General features: G+C 46.4%; 1 protein-coding gene across 1 annotated transcript; it reads right to left on the bottom strand.

Moving 5' to 3' along the window:
• Positions 1-4,167: 4,167 nt before the first annotated feature.
• Positions 4,168-23,429, bottom strand: LOC139255462 (lactosylceramide alpha-2,3-sialyltransferase-like). Its single transcript, XM_070873943.1, has 7 exons — positions 23,192-23,429; positions 18,771-18,831; positions 16,146-16,269; positions 14,910-15,253; positions 9,396-9,582; positions 4,872-5,030; positions 4,168-4,416 (listed from the first exon to the last, which is right to left on the bottom strand). The coding sequence occupies exons 1-7, from the start codon at positions 23,427-23,429 to the stop codon at positions 4,174-4,176; spliced, it is 1,356 nt and encodes a 451-aa protein (XP_070730044.1). The 3' UTR covers positions 4,168-4,173.

The following is a 23,429-nucleotide window of genomic DNA, read 5'->3' as shown; positions in this document are numbered from 1 at the left end:
AGAGTATGAGAGGAAGCTTGCAGGGAACATTAAAACGGACTGCAAAAGCTTCTATAGATCTGTAAAGAGAAAAAGGTTAGTAAAGACAAACGTAGGTCCCCTGCAGTCAGAATCAGGGGAAGTCATAACGGGGAACAAAGAAATGGCAGACCAATTGAGCAAGTACTTTGGTTCGGTATTCACTAAGGAGGACACAAACAACCTTCTGGATATAAAAGGGGTCAGAGGGTCCAGTAAGAAGGAGGAACTGAGGGAAATCCTTATTAGTCGGGAAATTGTGTTGGGGAAATTGATGGGATTCAAGGCCGATAAATCCCCAGGACCTGATGGTCTGCATACCAGAGTACTTAAGGAGGTGGCCTTGGAAATAGCGGATGCATTGACAGTGATTTTCCAACATTCCATAGACTCTGGATCAGTTCCTATGGAGTGGAGGGTAGCCAATGTAACCCCACTTTTAAAAAGGAGGGAGAGAGAAAACAGGGAATTATAGACTGGTCAGCCTGACATCGGTAGTGGGTAAAATGATGGAATCAATTATTAAGGATGTCATAGCAGAGCATTTGGAAAGAGGTGACATAATAGGTCCAAGTCAGCATGGATTTGTGAAAGGGAAATCGTGCTTGACAAATCTTCTGGAATTTTTTTAGGATGTTTCCAGTAGAGTGGATAAGAGAGAACCAGTTGATGTGGTGTATTTAGACTTTCAGAAGGCTTTCGACAAGGTCCCACATAAGAGATTAATGTGCAAAGTTATAAAGCACATGGGATGGGGGTAGTGTGCTGACGTGGATTGAGAACTGGTTGGCAGACAGGAAGCAAAGAGTAGGAGTAAATGGGTACTTTTCAGAATGGCAGACAGTGACTAGTGGGGTACCGCAAGGTTCTGTGCTGGGGCCCCAGCTTTTTACATTGTACATTAATGATTTAGACGAGGGGATTAAATGTAGTATCTCCAAATTTGCGGATGACACTAAGTTGGGTGGCAGTGTGAGCTGCGAGGAGGATGCTATGAGGCTGCAGAGTGACTTGGATAGGTTAGGTGAGTGGGCAAATGGATGGCAGATGAAGTATAATGTGGATAAATGTGAGGTTATCCACTTTGGTGGTAAAAACAGAGAGTCAGACTATTATCTGAATGGTGACAGATTAGGAAAAGGGGAGGTGCAACGAGACCTGGGTGTCATGGTACATCAGTCATTGAAGGTTGGCATGCAGGTACAGCAGGCGGTTAAGAAAGCAAATGGCATGTTGGCCTTCATAGCGAAGGGATTTGAGTACATGGGCAGGGAGGTGTTACTACAGTTGTACAGGGCCTTGGTGAGGCCACACCTGGAGTATTGCGTACAGTTTTGGTCTCCTAACTTGAGGAAGGACATTCTTGCTATTGAGGGAGTGCAGCGAAGGTTCACCAGACTGATTCCCGGGTTGGCAGGACTGACATATCAAGAAAGACTGGATCAACTAGGCTTGTATTCACTGGAGTTCAGAAGAATGAGAGGGGATCTCATAGAAACGATTAAAATTCTGACGGGGTTAGGCAGGTTAGATGCAGGAAGAATGCTCCCAATGTTGGGGAAGTCCAGAACCAGGGGTCACAGTCGAAGAATAAGGGGTAAGCCATTTAGGACCGAGTTGTGGTGAACCTGTGAAACTCTCTACCACAGAAAGTTGTTGAGGCCAATTCACTAAATATATTCAAAAAGGAGTTAGATGTAGTCCTTACTACTAGGGGGATCAAGGGGTATGGCGAGAAAGCAGGAAAGGGGTACTGAAGTTGCATGTTCAGCCATGAACTCATTGAATGACGGTGCAGGCTCGAAGGGCTGAATGGCCTACTCCTGCACCTATTTTCTATGTTTCTATGTAATACAGCACTCCCTCGGTACTGCAAAGAAAAGGTATCCATCTCAATGAGGTGTTGCGGTGTCTGGAGGGGGCTTTAAAGGATCTTAAAGGTTATTAATATGTTAATAGAAGCTGTTTCATGTCAGACCATAAATAATCAATTCATTAGGCTATCTTGGTCATGGGTAAACAATCACCCCCATTGTGTTGGGAAGTCTCTGGTCCTAGCATCTGTGAGGACATGTGTGAAGGGCACGATATCCAGTTCATGTGTCAAGCCTTGTTACATCCCCTGGGTTATGCTACCTACAAGTAAATATCAGGCAGAGTGACTCAACTCTGGCACATAGGTGTGGGATATGCTAACTGGAGCAACTGATGCCAGTGAGCTGGAGCAGGTTTTCCTTGTGTTCTTTATGTTGCCGTCACTGGTATGGCTGACCTTTACTGCCCATCCCTCGTTGCCCTGAGGTGGTGATGGTGGGCCTTCTCCCTGAACCTCTGCGGTCCATCTGCCAAGGTGCCATCTTTCGGATGAGACGTTAAACCGGAGCCCCGTCTGCTCTCTCGGGTGGATGTAAAAGGTCCCACGGCACATTTTCGAAGAAGAGCAGGGCAGTTATCCCCGGTGTCCTGGGCCAATAATTATCCCTCAATCAACATAACAAGCAGATAATCTGTTTAATGATCACATTGCTGTTTGTGGGAGCTTGCTGATTGTAAATGGGCTGCCGTGTTTCCTACATTTCAACAGTGACTACACTTTAAAAGTACTTCATTGGCTGTAAAGCGCTTATAGAAATGCAAGTCTTTCTATAATGTTTATGACCTATGAACAGCAGAGGATACAGAGGCATTCTCCAGAGCTGGGTTCTCCTTGAACTAAAACATAAGGACATGTTTTTGCTTAAGACAGCTTAAATATATTTTTTGTGCTGTTCGTTGCACAGTCTTCCTCCGTTACGCTCTGGAGATCTAATCATTTAGCAGACTCCCATCAGAAACCACTGGAATGGATGTGTAAAGATACACCACACCTTCCAGCATTTGCAGTAAAGAGCTCTGGCAAATTTAAGATCTGGACCGTGTCAAAACCTTATAATTAATAGGTTTGACAGTAGTTTCAGCAATTTTAATGTTTGATAAAGAGTTACATAGAATTTACAGCAGAGAGATGGGCCGGGACCCATCGAGTATAATCAATCATTGCCAACAAACAACTGATAGACATTTATATACTTACAAGCAGACAGGCAATCCTTTGGATGAATCTAGGATGCCCCGAGCTTTACATCTAGTGTCTTTTCAGTCTAAGCTGCCCACAAGATGCATCAACTTTTATATTCCCCAGTAAACAACCTGTGTTACCCGACAGGTTCCTGTTCTCGTAACTGTTTCAGTGCAAAACTATAGCTACCTCTGGGGCCCCATTCTTATCTGTGCTACTCAAGGTCGCATCCTTGCACTGACTCATTCCTTTTCCTCCGTTTCTTTCCCTTGTCCCTAAACTAGGTTACCTTGTGTTAGGTAAGGTAACATAGTGGATATGGTACAAGACCAATAATCCAGAGGCCTGGCCTAATGACCCAGGGACGTGAGTTCAAATTCCACCACGGCAGCTGGGGAATAAATTAAATTAATTACATTATTATGGAATAAAAAGCTATCATCAGTAATGGTGACCATGTAACTACCAGATTGTCAGAAAAACCCTATCTGGTTCACTGATGTCATTTAGGGAAGGAAATCTGCCGTCCTTACCCGGTCTGGCCTATATGTAACTCCAGACCCACAGCAATGTGGCTGACTCTTAACTGCCCTCTGATTTGGCCTAGCAAGACTCTCAGTTGTATAAGGCGGCTCACCACAACCTTCTCGACGGCAGTTAGGGATTGGCAATAAATGCCAGCCTTGCCAGCAACACCCACATCCTGTGAATGAGTCAAAAATGTTATTTTATTAAAATCATATCTAATCTATTGTTCATTCTCGATTTCAGTTTGCATTGTGGCTAACCATTGACTGGCTCACTTTGTTTTCTGCTTTCTTATTAATCTTCCCTTTTCTAACAGTGTCCCTTATCTGTACTGTGTCAGCAAACGTTGACTGGGCTATCTGTCTGCAGTACATTTCTTCCATTTGGGAAATACTGCAGGAAGAAGACCCATGTCACCATGTAGTTTGTGTGGAATTTCGCTACACTTGAACACGTTGAACACAATGTCGAGATGTTGATTGGTGGATACGTTATTGAAATTTTAGATTCTTTCCTTTTGTGTTAAAAAAGGTGGTTTTGGCTGTAGGTTGTGTGTTTCCAGTGTCCTCCTACCAGCTGACCCCACCAGTGAGGTCATTGACAACTTTCCCTTTCACCAAAGCAGCCAGGAAGAGTTTTTCTCCATTCACATTGTGCACAGCCTGGATGTTCATCATATCCATCCGCACAGTTTCATAATAGTGCAGAGGAAGGTCGGGGCGGCTCATGTCATAGCCAAAGCCAGCGAGGTTCACCTCATCACATAGGTGCAAGGCAATGATGATGGAAGTCACTCCCAGTGTTGGAACCACCTGGGGAAAAAACATAAAACGGGAGATGAGGGAAAAAAATGACCGAGTTACGCTCTGGAACGTACCGCCTGAAAGGGCGGTGGAAGCAGATTTAATAACTTTCAAAGGGGAATTGGATAAATATTCAGGGCTATGGGGGAAAGAGCAGGGGAGTGGGGCTAATTGGACAACTCTTTCAGAGAGCCGGCACAAGCATAATGGGCTAAATGGACTCCTATGCTAGATAGATTTTTGAACGATAAGGGAGTCAAGGGTTATGGGGAGAGGGCAGGGAATTGGAGTTGGGGCCAAAATCAGATCGGCCATGATCTTATTGAATGGTGGAGCAGGCTCGAGGGGCCAAATGGCCTACTCCTACTCCTATTTCTTATGATTCCATGACTTGTATAACAGTAGTTTCGCTGTTTGGATGTGTGGAACTTCAGCAGCGACTATGTGGAGTTTAAAGGTCATACCTGCTTCCACCTCCACTGGTTGTGGCGTGGCTCTGGGTAGCCCAAGAAGGTCAGCGCAGTTTCCCTTACAATATCTAAGTTTAGTATTCGATAGTTCTGTGGTTCTAAAGGGACTGACTCAACCACCGATTGCCAAAACCACATCTTCTGCCAAAGATTCTACAGAGGAAAAAAAATGAAATGGAACTCTGAAGATCTGCAAATCAGCACAGGCAAATGGGAGCATTTCACTTGGATTGAAAGAAAGGCTTGCATTTCTATAGCGTCTTTCACAACCACCGGATGTCCCAAAGCGCTTTACAGCCAATGAACTACATTTTGAAGTGTAGTCGCTGTTATAATGTGGGAAAAGCGGCTGCCAATTTGCGCACAGCAAGTTCCCACAAACAGCAATGTGATAATGACCAGATAATCTGATTTAGTGATGTTGATTGAGGGATAAATATCGGCCCCAGGATACCGGGAAGAACTCCCCTGCTCTTCTAAATAGTGCTATGGGATCTTTTACGCCCAACTGAGAGCAGACGGGGCCTCAGTTTAAGTTCTCATCCGAAAGATGGCATCTCTGACAATGCAGCACTCCCTCAGCCTAGATTTTTGTGCTCATGTGCCTGGAGTGGGACTTGAGCCCACAACCTTCTGATTCAGAGGTCAGAGTGCTACCCAGTGAGCAATGGCTAAAAGTGCATATCAGCGCGCTCCTGTAAATAGTGCCTCAGGCCATCCGTTACTGGAACCCATACCAATTCTTTTGTTAACTCCAGACCCGACTATTCCAATACTCTCCTGTAGACATGCAGTATGCAAATGGGAGTAATCTTTTATCGATGCTGTGTATGCCAGTGCACTAACTCCATATATGTACAATATATACCAGATAAAAGGGATACAATTTATCCACATCTGGTACTGTATGACTTGTGGCACTCCTGTATGCTGTATAGAAACATAGAAAATAGGTGCAGGAGTAGGCCATTCGGCCCTTCTAGCCTGCACCGCCATTCAATGAGTTCATGGCTGAACATGCAACTTCAGTACCCCATTCCTGCTTTCTCGCCATACCCCTTGATCCCCCTAGTAGTAAGGACTTCATCTAACTCCTTTTTGAATATATTTAGTGAATTGGCCTCAACAACTTTCTGTGGTAGAGAGTTTCACAGGTTCACCGCTCTCTGAGTGAAGAAGTTTCTCCTCATCTCGGTCCGAAATGGCTTACCCCTTATCCTTAGACTGTGACCCCTGGTTCTGGACTTCCCCAACATTGGGAACATTCTTCCTGCATCTAACTTGTCTAAACGGGGCACCTGTACTAAAATGCAGAACCTACTTCACAATACTCAATTCACACAAGAATTGGGACTGTAAACTATACCCCACTGTTTAAAATGGCTCTTGGCAGCTCCTGCATTTACTAAAACGCACACGCACCTCAATATAGCTGCTGAGGGTTACCAAGTGTTTGCCTAACAACTCTGTAGGATGTAATGTTAAGCGATTATCAGTGTGAGCTGCAATATGACAGAACAATAGTGCTCCTTCAACTCAGCAGCACCTGTCAAGTTTGACTAAGGTGATAGAACAAGAGTTGGTTTGGGACCAGCAAGATGTTTTTCATTAAGAACCCTAGGTAGGGGGTTAGGCCAAGGGTGCAGGACACCAGCAAAGGGCTAACATATGGCAATGACGGACAGGGTGGGTGGGTCCCGCTGGTCCCGCCAGCCTGGGTTGAAAAGTATAGGCAAGATGATTAAGTATAATGAGATGCAGTGGCTAGATAATGCCAAACTTGGGTTGTACAATCCTGTAAATTGTAGGATTATAAATTGCAGAACTGATCAGTTTTGAGGGCCTGAGAATGATTGAGTTGGGAGACTAGGCAATGACTCTTGATTTCAACACGAGAGAGAAGGGCGAGGAGACAAGAATGGTGTGCTTGCTGCTTGGAAAAGAAGGAAAGTTTAGAGGAGCATTGACTAGCAGCATCTATAAATTAGATGGAAACAAGAATGGTTGCAAAAGCAAACTACTGTGGATGCTGGAATCTGGAAAAAAAACAAAAAATACTGGAAATAGCGGATTAGGCAGAATCTGTGGAGAGAGAAACCGAGTTAACGTTTCGGATCAACGACCCTTCGTCAGAACTGGAGAGAATTTGGAAAGAACAGATTCTTAACAAGCACAAAGTGGGAGGGGAAGAAAGAACAAAAGGGAAGGTCTGTGATAGGGTGGAAGGCAGGAGAGATTAGAGAGACAAAAGGGATGATGGGCCGAATTGAAATAGTAATGCCAGGAGTTAGAAAAACATTAGTCAAGATAGGGTGTGAATGGCGGAATAATGACCAGCTGCCATTAGAGACAAGGAGAAAAAGGAGAAAAAAGAGAAAAAGGCTCCGGGCAGGGAAGGGAGACAAAGATTAGCAGCGGTTACACTCAGATTGTTGAACTCGATGTTGAGTCCAGAAGGCTGTAGAGTGCCTAAACAAAAGGTGGGGTGCTGTTCCTCAAACTTGTGTTGAGCTTCATTGGAACAGTGTAGGAGATTGAGGTCAGAGTGGGAGTGGAGTGGACAATTAAAGTGACAGGCGAATGGAAGCTAAGGATCACACTTGCAGACTGAACGGAGGTGCTCCGCAAAGCGGTCACCCAATTTACGCTTGGTCTCCCCGATGTATCTCCTGCGCTTGCATGGAAAGGTGCCGTGGGAAGGGGAGGAGGTGCTGGGGGTGACTGCGGAATGGATCAGGATGTCGCGGAGGGAGCGATCCCTTCGGAATGTTGAGAGGGGAGGGGAAGATGTGATTGGTGATGGGACCATGCTGGAGATGGCGGAGGATAATCTGTTGAACGTGGAGGCTGGTGGGGTGAAAGGTGAGGACAAAGGGAACCCTGTCATGGTTCTGAGAGGTGGGAAGGGGTGAGAGCAGAGGTGCGGGACATAGAACGGACACGGTCGAGGGCCATGTTAACCACAGCGGAGGGGAATCCTGTTGAGGAAAAAGGAAGACATGTCAGAGGCACTAGTATGAAAAGTAGCGTCGTCAGAGCAAATGCGACGGAGACAGAGAAACTGGGAGAATGGAATAGAATCCTTACAGGATGCGGGTTGGGAGGAAATGTAGTCCAGGTAGCTGTGGGAGTCAGTGGGCTTATAGTGGATACTAGTCGAAAGCCTATCTCCAGAGATGGAGACGGAAAAGTCGAGGAAGGGAAGGGAAGAGGCGGAGATGGACCATGTGAAGGTGAGGGAAGGGTGGAAATTGGAAGCAAAGTGAATGAAATTTTCTAGTTCAGGGCGAGAGCAGGAAACAACACTGTTACAGTCATCGATATACCGGAAAAAGAGGTGAGGGAGGGAACCTGAGTAGGACTGGAACAAAGAATGTTCCACATATCCCACAAAAAGGCAGGCATAGCTAGGACCCATGCGGGTTCCCATAGCAACACCTTTAATTTGGAGGAAGTGAGTGGAGTTAAAGGAGAAGTTGTTCAACGTGAGAACAAGTTCAGCCAGGCGGAGAAGGGTGATGGTGGATGGGGACTGGTTGGGCCTCTGCTTGAGGAAGAAGCGGAGCACCCTCAGGCCACCCTGGTGGGAAATGGAGATGTAGAGAGATTGGTGATGTCCATGGTGAAAAGGAGATGGTTGGGGCCGGGAAACTGGAAACTGTTAAAGTGTTGGAGGAGTTGCGGATGTAGGTGGGAAGAGAGTGGACAAGGAGAGAAAACTGGGGCAAGAACAGGCTGAAACGATGGGTCTACCGGGGCAGTCCTGTTTGTGGATCTTGGGAAGGAGGTAGAAGTGGGCTGTGCAGGAACTATGAGGTTGGTGGCTGTGGAGGGAAGATCTCCAGAGGAGATGAGGTCAGTGACGGTCTGGGAAATGATGGCTTGATGTTCAGTAGTGGGGTCATGGTCCAGGGGCAGGTAGGAGAAGGTGTCAGAGAGTTGGTGATCAGCCTCTGCAAGGTAGAGGTCAGTTCACCAAAACAACAACAGCGCCACCCTTGTCAGGACAGCTCTGAGACAGAGTGAGTCGGTGCTGCTGAAGAGAGAGGTCGAGAGTGTGCATATGGTGGCACATAGCATTGAGTGTGGATCCCAGGATACAGCGAGAGCAGTAGTTTGAGGAATGTTGAATATCTCGGAGATATCTGTAATCCTGGGTGGATCCAAAACATGAAGGGTGGAATTTCAGTTGGAATCCAAGCGGATTAAGTCTGAGGTGGAGACAGCTACTGAGGAAAGAGATGTGGCTGTGAAAGCGAGTCTTGGCAGATACTTGATCAAACACGAGAAGGGAAACAGAAAGCAAAGAAGATGAAAAGAGACAAGCGTAAATCCCACCTGAGGGAAGAGCAGAACTTTTGCAAGAATGGTTGGTTGCAGATGGGATTGGAAGCTGGAAGTGAGATCATTCAACAGACTTTCTATTGCATGCCGAGCTCGGTTACAAAATGGCAGCGGCGATGCAAGATTTTGGTTAAAAAGATAAGTTTCTGAAGGGGAAAAGAAATGCTTATTCACCATTGGCTCCTTGCTGACCATTGCGTTTAACCAATCAAGATCCATGCTTTTGTACGGTGCCACCACAAACAGCGAGCTCGGGTCATATTCCCGGGGAGACTTGGGAGCACCTTCTGGGTACGTAATCCGCAAAGTGGTCTTCCATCCCACATCGGCCGCATGATCCGCCACAGGCCCGTTATTCATCCTGGTGAAATCAAAGAAACAAAATCCCTCCATCACTGAATATGTGTCTGTGTCATACATTACTAAAAAAATCTTTCATATGTGTTTACTTCGTGTACACATTAACCTTACTTCCTATGTCACACTTAAAATGGAAAACCTGCATAATCAGCATCTCACAGTGGAAAAACCCAACGTCAACATTTTATAACGACGAAACCACATACAAACTTTTGTAGTCATGAATCATAGAAATTTACTGCACAGAAAGAGGCCATTAGGCCCATCGTGTTCGTGCCGGCTGTAAAGGCTATCCAGCCTAATCCCACTTTCCAGCTCTCGGTCCATAGCCCTGTAGGTTACTGCACTTCAAGTGCATATCCAAGTACTTTATAAGTGCGATGAGGGTTTCTGCTTCTACAAACCTTTCAGGCAGCAAATTCCAGAACCCCACCATCCTCTGGGTGAAAAAGTTCTCCTCAACTCTCTTCTAATCTTTCTACCAATTACTTTCATGGTTTGCTGATGAAATAAATTACTGAAAATGCTTTCTTAAAAATCGGTTCGCTATTTCTCAGTAACTGAAATTCTTCATGTCCAAAATAAGGTTTGAAACAATATAAACATTTCCAATAACGTGATTCAATGTTTCACTTGAATTGTTTTTGTGTCACAACACAAAAAGCATAACAAAAATAGTGGGAAGCCAAGGGGCCAATAAGAATGAGGAACTTAAAGCAATTAATATCAGTAGAGAAAAAGTACTTGAGAAACTAATGGGACTAAAAGCCGACAAATCCCCGGACCTGACGGCCTACAACCTAGGGTTCTAAAAGAAGTGGCTGCAGAGATAGTGTAATTTATCCAAGGAGGGAGAGAAAAAAGCAGGAAATTGCAGGCCACTTAGCCTGACATCAGTTAGCCTGACAGGAAGTGGTAAGGAAAATCATAATATGATTAGGCAGAGTCAACATGGTTTTATGAAAGGGAAATCATGTTTGACAAATTTATTAGCGATTTTTGAAGATGTAACTAGCAGGGTAGGTAAATCATCATCATCATCATCATAGGCAGTCCCTCAGAATCGAGGAAGAATTGCTTCCACTCTTAAACTGAGTTCTTAGGTGGCTGAACAGTCCAATACGAAAACCACAGTCCCTGTCACAGGTGGGATAGATAGCCGTTGAGGGAAAGGATGGGTGGGACAGGTTTGCCGCACTCTCCTTCCGCTGCCTGCGCTTGATTTCTGCATGGTCTCTGTGATGAGACTCGAGGTGCTCAGCGCCCTCCCCGATGCACTTCCTCCACTTAGAGTGGTCTTTGGCCAGGGACTCCCAGGTGTCAGTGGGGATGTTGCACTTTCAGGGAGACTTTGAGGGTGTTCTTGTAACGTTTCCTTTGCCCACCTTTGGTTTGCTTGCCGTGAAGAAGTTCCAAGTAGAGCACTTGCTTTTGGAGTCTCGTGTCTGGCATGCGAACAATGTGGCTTGTCCAGCAGAGCTGATCAAGTGTGGTCAGTGCTTCAATGCTGGGGATGTTGGCCTGGTCGAGGACGCTAATGTTGATGTGTCTCCCAGGGGAGTCATCGTTGGTGGTATTTCTCCAGCGACTTGAGGTGTCTACTGTACATGGTCCATGTCTCTGAGCCATACAGGAGGGCAGATATTACTACAGCCCTGTAGAGCATGAGCTTGGAGGCAGTTTTGAGGGCCTGGTCTTCAAACACTCTTTTCCTCAGGCAGCCGAAGGCAGCGCTGGCGCACTGGAGGCGGCGTTGAATCTCGTCGTCAATGTCTGCTCTTGTTGATAAGAGGCTCCCGAGATTTGGGAAATGGTCCACGTTGTCCAGGGCCGCGCCGTGGATCTTGATGACTGGGGGGCAGTGCTGTGCGGCGAGGACAGGCTGGTGGAGGATCTTTGTCTTACGGATGTTTAGCGTAAGGCCCATGCTTTCGTACGCCTCAGTAAATAAGTCGATTATGTCCTGGAGTTCAGCCTCTATATGTGTGCAGACACAGGTGTTGTCCGCGTACTGTAGCTCGACAACAGAGGATGGGGTGGTCTTGGACCTGCCTGGAGACGGCGAAGGTTGAACAAGTTCCCACTGGTTCTGTAGTTTAGTTCCACTCCAGCGGGGAGCTTGTTGACTGTTTGAACCAGTGAATGTAGTATATTTGGATTTCCAAAAGACATTCGATAAAGTGCCACATAAAAGGTTGTTATGCAAGATAAGGGCTTATGAGGTTGTGAGTAAAATATTAGCACGCATAGAGGATTGGTTAACGGACAAAAAACAGAGTCAGGCTAAACGGGTCACTTTCTGGTTGGGAGGCTGTAACTAGTGGGGTGTCACAAGGATCAGTGTTTGGCCCTCAGCTATTCACAAACTATATTAATGACTTAGATGAAGCGACCGAGTGTAATAATTTGCTGATGATACAAAGCCAGATGGGAAAGTAAGCTGTGAGGAGGACACAAAAGTCCGCAAAGAGACAACACCTCCCAAATCCGCAACCTCTACCACCTAGAAGGACAAGGGCATCAGGCACATGGAACACCAGTACCTTCAAGTTACCATTCTGACTTGGAAATATATCGTCGTTCCTTCATCATCGCTGGGTCACAATCCTGGAACTCCATCCCGAACAGCACCTTCACCACACGGACTGCAGCGGTTCAAGACCACCACTTTCTCAAGGGCGATTAGGGATGGGCTATAAATGCCAGCCGCGCCCACATCCCAGGAATGAATCAAAAAAAAGACAGGTTGAGTAGGCAATAATGTGGCAGCTGGAGTATAACGTGAGGAAATGTGTGGTTATTCACTGTGGTAGGAAGAACAGAAAAGCAGGATATTTTTTAAATGTTGGTGTTCAGAGAGATTTAGGTGTCCTAGTACAGGAAACACAGAAAGTTAGAATGTAAGTACACAAGCAATTAGGAAGACAAATTTCATATTGGCCTTTATTGCAAGTGGCTTGGAATACAAGGGTAAGGAAGTCTTACTACAATTGTACAGAGCTTTGGTTAGACCACACCTGGAGTACTGTGCACAGTTTTGGTTATCTGAGAAAGTACATACATGCCTTAGAGGTGGGTGCAAGAAAGGTTCACTAGATTGACCCCTGGGATGAGGGTTGTCCTACGAGGAAAGATCGAAAAGATTGGGCCTATACTCTAGAGTTTAGAAGAATGAGAATTGATCTCATTGAAACATACAAGATTCTGATTGATAAGGTAGATGGTGAGAGGTTGTTTCCCCTGGCCGGAAAGTCTAGAACCACGGGTCACAGTCTCAGGATAAGGGGTCGGTCATTTAAAACTGAGATGAGGAATTTCTTCACTCAGAGGGTGGTGAATTTTTGAAATTCTCTACCCCAGAGGGCTGTGGATGCTCAGTCTTTGAGTATATTCAAGACTGAGATCGATAGATTTTTAGACTCGAAGGGAATCAAGGGATATGGGGATCAGGTGGGAAAGTGGAGTTGAGGTCGACGATTGGCCATGATTTCATTGAATGGCGAAGCAGGCGCGAGGGGCCGGGCTGTATGGCCGACTCCTGCTCCTAATTCTTAGGTAATGTTTCAGGTACGTGACCTTTCGTCAGAACTGTCAAAAGTTAGAGATATAACAGGTTTTAAGCAAGTATAGCGTCGGGGAATGGAGGGCTGGCGGGAGGAAAGAACAAGAGGGAAGGTCTGTGATAGGGTGGAGGGCAGGAGAGATTAATTGGCAAAAGGAATGATTGTACAAGGCAAAAATAGGATGGTAGTGGGACAACTAAAGAGGGTCTAGGCCACCTGCTGTCAGAAAAAATTGCAGCAGTGGTTATGATCTGAAATTGATGTTGAGTCCGGAAGGCTGTATAGTGTCGAATTGCCCTAACTCTGTGATCTTATTGAACCAAAGCCAGGGCCAAGACCACCCCAGCCTCTGTCTTCGAGTTACAGTACGCGGACGATGCCTGTGTCTGCGCACATTCAGAGGCTGAACTCCAGGACATAGTCGCCGTATTTTCTGAGGCGTACGAAAGCATGGGCCTTACACTAAACACCCGTAAGACAAAGGTCCTCCACTAGCACAGCACTACCCCCCCCCCCCCAGTCATCAAGATCCACGGCACGGCCCTGGACAACGTGGACCATTTCCCATACCTTGGGAGCCTTTTATCAACAAAAGCAGATATTGATGATGAGATTCAACACTGCCTCCAGTGCACCAGCGCAGCCTTCAGCCGCCTGAGGAAAAGAGTGTTCGAAGACCAGGCCCTCAAATCTACCACCAAGCTCATGGTCTACAGGGCTGTAGTAATTCCTGCCCTCCTGTATGGCTCAGAGACATGGACCATGTACAGTAGACACCTCAAGTCGTTGGAGAAATATCAACGATGCCTCCGCAAGATCCTACAAATCCCCTGGGAGGACAGACGCACCAACATTAGTGTCCTCGTTCAGGCCAACATCCCCAGCATTGAAGCACTGACCACACTTGATCAGCTCCGCTTGGCAGGCCACATTGTCTGCATGCCAGACACGAGACTCCCAAAGCAAGCTCTCTACTCGGAACCCCTTCACGGCAAACGGGCCAAAGGTGGGCAGAGGAAACGTTACAAGGACATCCTCAAAGCCTCCTTGATAAAGTGCAACATCCCTACTGACACCTGGGAGTCCCCGGCCAAAGACCACCCTAAGTGGATGAAGTGCATCCAGGAGGGCGCTGAGCGCCTCGAGTCTCAACGCCGAATGCATGCAGAAATCAAGCGCAGACAGCGGAAAGAACGTGCGGCAAACCTGTCCCACCCTCCCTTTCCCTCAGCGACTGTCCCACCTGTGGCAGGGACTGTGGCTCTCGTATTGGACTGTTCAGCTACCTAAGGACTCATTTTAAGAGTGGAAGCAATTCTTCCTCGATTCCGAGGGACTGCCTATGATGATGATAACTCTGTGATCTTCCACAGTCCCGCCGAGATGTCTGCGCTCCTCTAATTCTGCCCTCTTGAGTATCCCTGATTGTAATCGCTCAACCATTGGAGGCCGTGCCTTCTGTTGCCTAGACCCCAAGCTCTGGAACTCCCTCCCTAAACATCTCCATCTCTCTACCTCTCTTTCCTCCTTCAAGTCGCTCCTTAAAACCTACCTCTTTGACCAAGCTTTTGGTCATCTGTGCTAAATTCTACTTACGCGGCAAATTTCTATTGCATGATACTCCTGTGAAGCGTCTTGGGATGTTTCACTACGTTAAAGGTGCTATGTAAATACAAGTTGTTGTTGTTGTTGTAAATGATGTTTGTTTATTTGGACACCAGCAGTACACTTGAACTGTACCTTAATGTACTGACATTTTGGTCACCTGATAACAATGTTGTGTTGGTCAATATAGGGGCCGAGCCTACTGCCACGCAGAATGCCACCATTTCCCACCACAATGCATCTCCTGCAGCTGGTTGATGCCAGGTTCTTCGGAAGCCCTGTTTGTGGCAACATCGCCATGACCTTCCGAAGTTGTTCCTCGCAACCTCTGAACCCAAAGGGCGGTTGGTAAAATGTGTTGCCCGGACGAGGGATCTTGCCTTTTTCCACAAACACTGGAATCCTGCCGAGTGGTTTCCCTGGATACAACACAGAGAGTTCTAACTGGCTGGAGTTTGGTTTGCAAGGGCTGGAAACTATCCTCTGACTTTGATTGTGGAGTCGCTAAAGAAAGAAAGAGGACATTTCGGTTAAAGTGACAATGTGTGCAAAAAAAAGAAAGACTAGGATTTATATAGCGCCTTTCACGACTACTGGATGTCCCAAAACACTTTACAGCCAATGAAGTACTTTTTGGAGTGTAGCCATTGCTGTAATGTGGGAAACGCAGCAGCTAATGATGCACAGCAAGCTCCCACACACAGCAATGTGATAATGACCACATAATCTGTTTTGTTATGTTGATTGAGGGATAAATATTGGCCCAGGACACCGGGGAGAACTCCCCTGCTCTTCTTTGAAATAGTGCCACGGGATCATTTATATCTATCAGAGAGCAGATGGAGCCTCGATTTAACGTCTCATCTGAAAGACGGCACCTTCGACAGTGCAGCACTCCCTCAGCACTGCACTGGGAGTGACAGCTTAGATTTATGTGCTCAAGGCTCTGGATATCGCATCCTCTGATGAGCTGAGCACCAGCTTAACGAGCTTAACGAGGGAATCCCAGTCTAGAAGAGAAACGGTCAGGGCCTATCACTTCAGTTAACCTATCTGGGCTGGTGAGTACAAGTAATAGGGTTCATGACAGAGTGGGCCAGTTTCTGCTGAATGCAATTTGTTGAATGATCCTTCTGTCACTTCGATTGGGCGGATGGACGTTCTCACTCCACTCCGCTCACAACAGTAGCTTGAGGCTGAGAATCCCAGGCCTTGACCGTTTCTCTGAATCACAGCCAGTTCCAGACCTAAACTCTAACACCAGCTACAGATTGCCTGATCCTCCCTAATGTTCCTCACTACCCCCGCCCTCACCTCTCACACCCTCACTACCCTCATCCTCACTATCCTCACCCTCACCACCCCAGCCCTATCCGAGTCGTAGTCTGCAACGTACCGCAATGCAGTCCTGTGACATGGTGTAATATCTCCAGATGTCCTGCTGTTTGTGGTAGGATGGGTAGAGCAGGACCAGGTAACAGATGGGCAGGAGCACCAGCGATGCGAGCAGTGACTGCTGCCTGGAGGGATGAGGAAGAAACTGAAGCGGGCACACAAGAGGCTCCGTGCGATCTGGTACCCACCCCAAAAGACAAAACAAGAATCAAACCTACCGAAAAATGGGTCTAATAAAGAACTGAGAAATACTAACAGACCTTCTGTGACATCTTCCACCCTGAGTCATAGGGTGTTTATAACACCAGGGCGGTGGGGCCAAGTAACACACAGTGCATTATTTGCACTGCTTTATAATGCCTGAATAAGCCAGATTCTGTTGTCTGATGTGGTCTTCATGAATGGAGAGGTTACACTTGCTACCTTCCAATCCACAGAGACTGTGTTAGTAGCTAGAGATGTTTGCAAGATCTAAACCAATGCATCCACTTGCAGCCACTTCTTTTAAAACCCTAGACTGTAGGCCATCAAGTCCAATGGATTTCCCATTAATTTCTCCAGTAGTATTTCTTTACTAACACTAATTTCTTTAAGTTCCTCATTTTCACTAGACCCTTGGTTCCCCATTATTTCCAGAATGTTTTTTGTGTCTTCCTTGGAGACAGATATAAAATATGTGTTTAATGTCTCTGCCATTTCCTTATTCCCTATTATGATTTCTCCTGTCTCTGCCTGTAAGGGACCCATGTTTACTTTCACTAATCTTTTCATTTTTACATACCTATAGAAGCATATAGAATCTGTTTTTATGTCTCTTGCTAGTTTACTCTCATTCTATTTTCTCTCTATCAATGTCTTGGTCCTCCTTTGCTGAATTCTAAAATCCTCCCAATCCTTAGGCTTACGGCTCTTTTCAGCAACATTATAAGTCTCTTCCTTTGATCTAATATTATCTTTAACTTCTCTTGTTAGCCACAGTTGGACCACATTTTCCGTGAGGTTTTTATTCCTTAAGGGCATGTATCTTCATTGCGAATTATGAATTCTTTCTTTAAACTTTTGCAATTGCTTATCAACTGTCATAGCTTTTCGTCTAGTTTCCCAACCTATCTTAGCCAACTCGCCCCTCATAGCTACATAGAATTACACAGAATATACAACAGGCCATTCGGCCCAACTAGTTGTGCTGGTGTTTATGCAGTTAAGGGAATAGACGGTGTTCCAGCTGACCGATTATTTCAACTAAATAGGCTAGGCAGGACCAGGGGGCACAAATTTAAGTTGTATAAAGCTAGATCTAGGTTAGACGTCAGGAGGTGGTTCTTTTCACAGAGAATAGTGGACCTTTGGAACAGGCTGCCGTCTCGCGCAGTGGATGCAGATTCGCTGAACTCCTTTAAACAAAAGCTGGATTTGTTTCTGGCTGCGGTGGAGATCACCTCTTACAGAAGGGTAGGTACTGCAGGGAATTTAATGGCCAGAGTGATCTCCTGGACTAGTTTCGATCGCCTGGCTGGGTTGGAGAGGAATTTCCCAGATTGTTTTTTTTCCCCAATTGGCCTGGATTTTTAAAATCTATTTTGTTGCCTCTCCCAGGAGATCACATGGTTTCGGGTGGGGTGGGGAGTGTAAATGTCGTGATACACAAGGTATCGCAATTGTATGGGACAGGCTCGATCGACCAGATGGTCTTTACCTGTCCGTCATTGTTCGTATGCACCACATGAGTCTCCTCTCATCCCATCTACCGCATCCCAGCCTTTTAGCATATCTTTCTATTCCCTTTGTGGTGGCTGGGGTGCAATGGCCACCACATGTTTTTAAAAAAATCAATGCACAGGCATCTTCCACCCTTCAAGATGTAGGTCGGGACCTGGATTATCATTGAAACACCTGTGAACTGATCCCTTTTGGCGTGGAAGCAAGTCATCCTCGTTTCGAGGGACTGCCTATGATGATGATGATTCCCTTTGCTCTCGTACTCGTCTAGTTTCCTTTTGAAAGTATCTAAACTATTCACCTCAACTACTTCCTGTGGTAGCAAGTTCCACATTCTTACCACTCTCTGAGTAAAGAAATTTCTCAATTGGATTTATTAGCGACTATCTTGTATTTATGGTGCCTAGTTTTGGATTCTCCCATAAGTGGAAACATTCTCTCTACATCCATCCTGTCCAACCTATTCATAATTTTAAAAACCTTTATCAGGTCTCCTCTAATTTTTCTCTTTTCTAAAGAAAAAAAGCCCCAAACGGTTAAGTCTTTCCCAATAGCTGTAATCTCTCAGTTCTGGTACCATCCTTGTAAATCTTTTTTGCACTTTCTCCAGTGCTTCTCTTTCCTATTACAGTACGGAGACCAGAACTGCGCACAGTGCTCTGTGTGGCTTGACCAGGGTCCTGTACAAGTTTAACATAACTTCACTGCTTTTGAATTCTATACCCGGAAATAAATCCCAGTGCTTTGTTACCATTTCTAATTGCTTTGCTGACCTGCAATGCTGCTTTTAATGATTTGTTCACCTATATCACCAGATCCCTTTGCTCTTCTACCCCATTCAGTTTCTTACTTTCTATGGTGTACGAGGAGTTGCCTAGGTTCTCTTGAGTAATATAACTGTGCTTACCTGTTACTGAACCAGATTTTCAGCGGACACATCCTCGTGAATTTCATCTTTTCAGAAGAGCCTGAGAACTAGAGGAAGCCTTTAGAAAGAGACATTCAGTGATAAAAGAACTTAAGAATTAGGAGCAGGAGTAGACCATTCGGCCCCTCGAGCCTGCTCTGCCATTCAATAAGATCATGGCTGATCTTTGACCTCAACTCCACTTTCTCGCCTGATCACCATATCCCTTGATTCCCTTAAGAGTCCAAAAATCTTATCTATCTCAGCCTTGGATATACTCATTGACTGACACAGCTCTCTGGAATGGAGAACTCCAAAGATTCACAACCCTTTGAGTGAAAAAATTCCTCCTTTTCTCAGTCCTAAATGGCTGACCAATTATTCTGAGACTGTGAACCCTTGTTCTAAACTTTCCAGCAAAAGGGAAACAACTTCTCTGCATCTACCTTGTCAAGCCCTCTAAGAAGTTTATATGTATAAACCAATTGCGCGCCTCTAACTTTCTGTCCTCCTCTTAAAGTTTCTGGATCATGCTGGGTCCATTAGGAACCAGCAGCCATCAATACTTTACCCAGCTGGCCATTATTTGCACACAAGCCTATGACAGTGACTCTCGGTAGGCTATTCCTCCATTGGAGAAGGGGGGTGGGTGCAGAATCTGTTTCGTCTTTAGATGCTCTGATAATGACTCCACAAGGCAATGTGTTGTACTTGAACTGTAGTGACCTTAGTCCTTTATTGATAACTCCAAAGTGAGGATCACACATGGTGGCCTGCCTTTTATATTAGGCCAGACACACTTGTACAAGTAACCTGCAAGTCTCCCACTGCCGTGCCCTCTGGTGGCACACCTTGTAATAGTAGAAGCAGGAACTATGTAGGATCACTCTCTCCTCAAGCCTTTAGTGCAAATCACCTCTGCATTGAGTGTGCTCTGGGCTTAGCTCTATCTGGTTGACCCTTGGCGGGTCGTTTCTATCTTGGGTGAGTGGTTGGTGTTTCGTTGGTAGTAGAGTGCTGGTGGTTTCTGTTTGTGTGTCCGTGACCACTCCATTCTCTTCCACCCCCCCCCCCACATATAGATTATGCCAGAGGCTCATTACATATATATACATTCAAGTCCAGAAAAAAAAGTTTGCATTAACAGCATTACATTTGTGGTTCAGTTGTGAGGCAAGTACATTCGACTGGTGAGATACATTCTTGATTCGTACTAGGGATCGGTAACTGCTGCGTAAGGACAAGCTAGTTCCAGAACTGCTGGATGGTGTCCAGGTAGTCTGGTGGCGGCGCGGTGCCCAGTGCTGGCAGTGGGAACCCGGTTGGCTCAAATTGTCTGCTCTCGGGGCTCTTGCCGTTGCTCCTAGCATCGGGCAGGTTCACAGATGCCTGTGACCTCCCCGTCCTTTCTTTGCACCCTGGGTCGCTGCTGCTCCCTGAGGAGCTGTCATCTAGCAGTACACAGGGAACTGCTGACTCGCTTGCCTGGGAGTTGTTTGGTTTGGGATCCTGGCTGGTCCCGGTCCCATTTGGGGGAACTGTTGCGGGTGACCCTTCGTTCCTGGGTATGGCTTTGGTGGCGATGGGGGTCTAGGGGCTGCACCTTAGCACAGTTCTTTCAAGCTCGTGGCGGTTGGTGCCATTGGGTGCCTGAGAGGTGGAGCCGATCAGGGGCAGGGTATCGATACCGGTGCCGTTGCCCTCCTGAGATCGCTTGCTCTGCAGCTCGTATGTATTGGCTGCTTGCGGCCACACTCCATGATGCATAACTCTGGTCCCAGGGATGCAGACTACTACATTAGGTAGCTCGCTGGACCTGTGTGCTCCCGATGGATGTCTGCCCGCTCCATTGACTGAATGCAGTTGAAATCCTACATCGCACAACGTTTCATTACACATTGTAAATAACTTGTAGCTCCGATCGCGCACCTTTTCATTGCTTATTGCATGTACACAATGCTGATCATCAGTTACACATCGTACATCTAACTCACAGTTGCTGTTACATTGAGACTCTTCTTTGCTTATTGCATGTACGCAATTCTGATCATCCATTGCACATTTTACATCTAACTCACAGTTGCTCTTACATTGTTTGAAAATGTTGAACTGTCCCTTTAAGTGTGGTGGGTTGCAGGTCTCCTTTAAGAGAGCCTTGCTAACTTTACTCCAATCCTCTTCTCCATTTGGTGCCACGAGTTGCTCCATCAGCGCTGCACCGGAGGGTCTAGTAAGGAGGAGGAACTGAGGGAAATCCTTATTAGTCGGGAAATTGTGTTGGGGAAATTGATGGGATTGAAGGCCGATAAATCCCCAGGGCCTGATGGACTGCATCCCAGAGTACTTAAGGAGGTGGCCTTGGAAATAGTGGATGCATTGACAGTCATTTTCCAACATTCCATTGACTCTGGATCAGTTCCTATGGAGTGGAGGGTAGCCAATGTAACCCCACTTTTAAAAAAAGGAGGGAGAGAGAAAACAGGGAATTACAGACCGGTCAGCCTGACATCGGTAGTGGGTAAAATGATGGAATCAATTATTAAGGATGTCATCGCAGTGCATTTGGAAAGAGGTAATATGATAGGTCCAAGTCAGCATGGATTTGTGAAAGGGAAATCATGCTTGACAAATCTTCTGGAATTTTTTGAGGATGTTTCCAGTAGAGTGGACAAGGGAGAACCAGTTGATGTGGTATATTTGGACTTTCAGAAGGCTTTCGACAAGGTCCCACACAAGAGATTAATGTGCAAAGTTAAAGCACATGGGATTGGGGGTAGTGTGCTGACATGGATTGAGAACTGGTTGTCAGACAGGAAGCAAAGAGTAGGAGTAAATGGGGACTTTTCAGAATGGCAGGCAGTGACTAGTGGGGTACCGCAAGGTTCTGTGCTGGGGCCCCAGCTGTTTACACTGTACATTAATGATTTAGACGAGGGGATTAAATGTAGTATCTCCAAATTTGCGGATGACACTAAGTTGGGTGGCAGTGTGAGCTGCAAGGAGGATGCTATGAGGCTGCAGAGTGACTTGGATAGGTTAGGTGAGTGGGCAAATGCATGGCAGATGAAGTATAATGTGGATAAATGTGAGGTTATCCACTTTGGTGGTAAAAACAGAGAGACAGACTATTATCTGAATGGTGACAGATTAGGAAAAGGGCAGGTGCAAAGAGACCTGGGTGTCATGGTACATCAGTCATTGAAGGTTGGCATGCAGGTACAGCAGGCGGTTAAGAAAGCAAATGGCATGTTGGCCTTCATAGCGAGGGGATTTGAGTACAAGGGCAGGGAGGTGTTGCTACAATTGTACAGGGCCTTGGTGAGGCCACACCTGGAGTATTGTGTACAGTTTTGGTCTCCTAACCTGAGGAAGGACATTCTTGCTATTGAGGGAGTGCAGCGAAGGTTCACCAGACTGATTCCCGGGATGGCGGGACTGACCTATCAAGAAAGACTGGATCAACTGGGCTTGTATTCACTGGAGTTCAGAAGAATGAGAGGGGACCTCATAGAAACTTTTAAAATTCTGACGGGGTTAGACAGGTTAGATGCAGGAAGAATGTTCCCAATGTTGGGGAAGTCCAGAACCAGGGGACACAGTCTAAGGATAAGGGAGAAGCCATTTAGGACCGAGATGAGGAGGAATTTCTTCACCCAGAGAGTGGTGAACCTGTGGAATTCTCTACCACAGAAAGTTGTTGAGGCCAATTCACTAAATATATTCAAAAAGGAGTTAGATGAAGTCCTTACTACTAGAGGAATCAAGGGGTATGGTGAGAAAGCAGGAATGAGGTACTGAAGTTGCATGTTCAGCCATGAACTCATTGAATGGCGGTGCAGGCTAGAAGGGCCGAATGGCCTACTCCTGCACCTATTTTCTATGTTTTCTATGTTTCTACCTCGTGGTCTGGCCGCCGCCATCTTTTTCTTCAGCGCATCATCTTGTGGTTTGGGCGCCATCTTTCCTCCATCCACGATGTCGCTTGCGGTGATCCTCTTCTCCCCGGGTTCTGCCACCGAAGCTGGGAAGTCGCCTTTGAATCCGATTTTCTTCCTCCGGAGTCCTGCCACTGGAGCCTGGAAGGTGCGTTCAGGTCATCTCAGCTGGATCATCAGCTGCAGTCGTACTGAGCGGTCTGTGCCTCGGGTGCTGTGCTGGTCTGCTCGCTGGTGCCGCGTCCACCCTCAGATGAGGGCTCTGAGCGCGGAGGACGTCGATCGCTGGAGGGGTGAAGTCTTCCCAACTCCAATGGATCTTCTCCATCTACCTTCTTCCGAGTAGCATTGGTCCATCACCTGCAACAATTCACAGAGGTAACTTGTGCACCACGCCATCATGGAGTACCTTTACATCCGCACTACCAACGACTGGGATAAGTTCATCAGGTGTAGGTGCGCAGCTTTGCCTGAACCGGGACCAACGTGGGTCGTTCAGTTTGACTGTCCTCTCAAAGGCTTCTTGATTCATTACTGACTGGCTCGCCCCCATGTCGACTTCCATGAAGAGTGGAACGCCATTTATCTCGACTTCCTTCCTCAACGGGGAACACTCGGTGGTGCAGGTAAACAGGCTATATGCCTCATCGTGGGGCTGAGCTGCCTCTCTGCCTATCCGCGCTGGATTCGTGGCCATCTGCAGACTCTTAATCAACACAGTCAT

Source organism: Pristiophorus japonicus, chromosome 3 (genome assembly GCF_044704955.1).
Source record: "Pristiophorus japonicus isolate sPriJap1 chromosome 3, sPriJap1.hap1, whole genome shotgun sequence".
Taxonomy (NCBI): Eukaryota; Metazoa; Chordata; class Chondrichthyes; family Pristiophoridae; genus Pristiophorus; species Pristiophorus japonicus.
The sequence above is the reverse complement of the archived record's forward strand: the minus strand, read 5'-3'. Positions and strand labels throughout refer to the sequence as shown.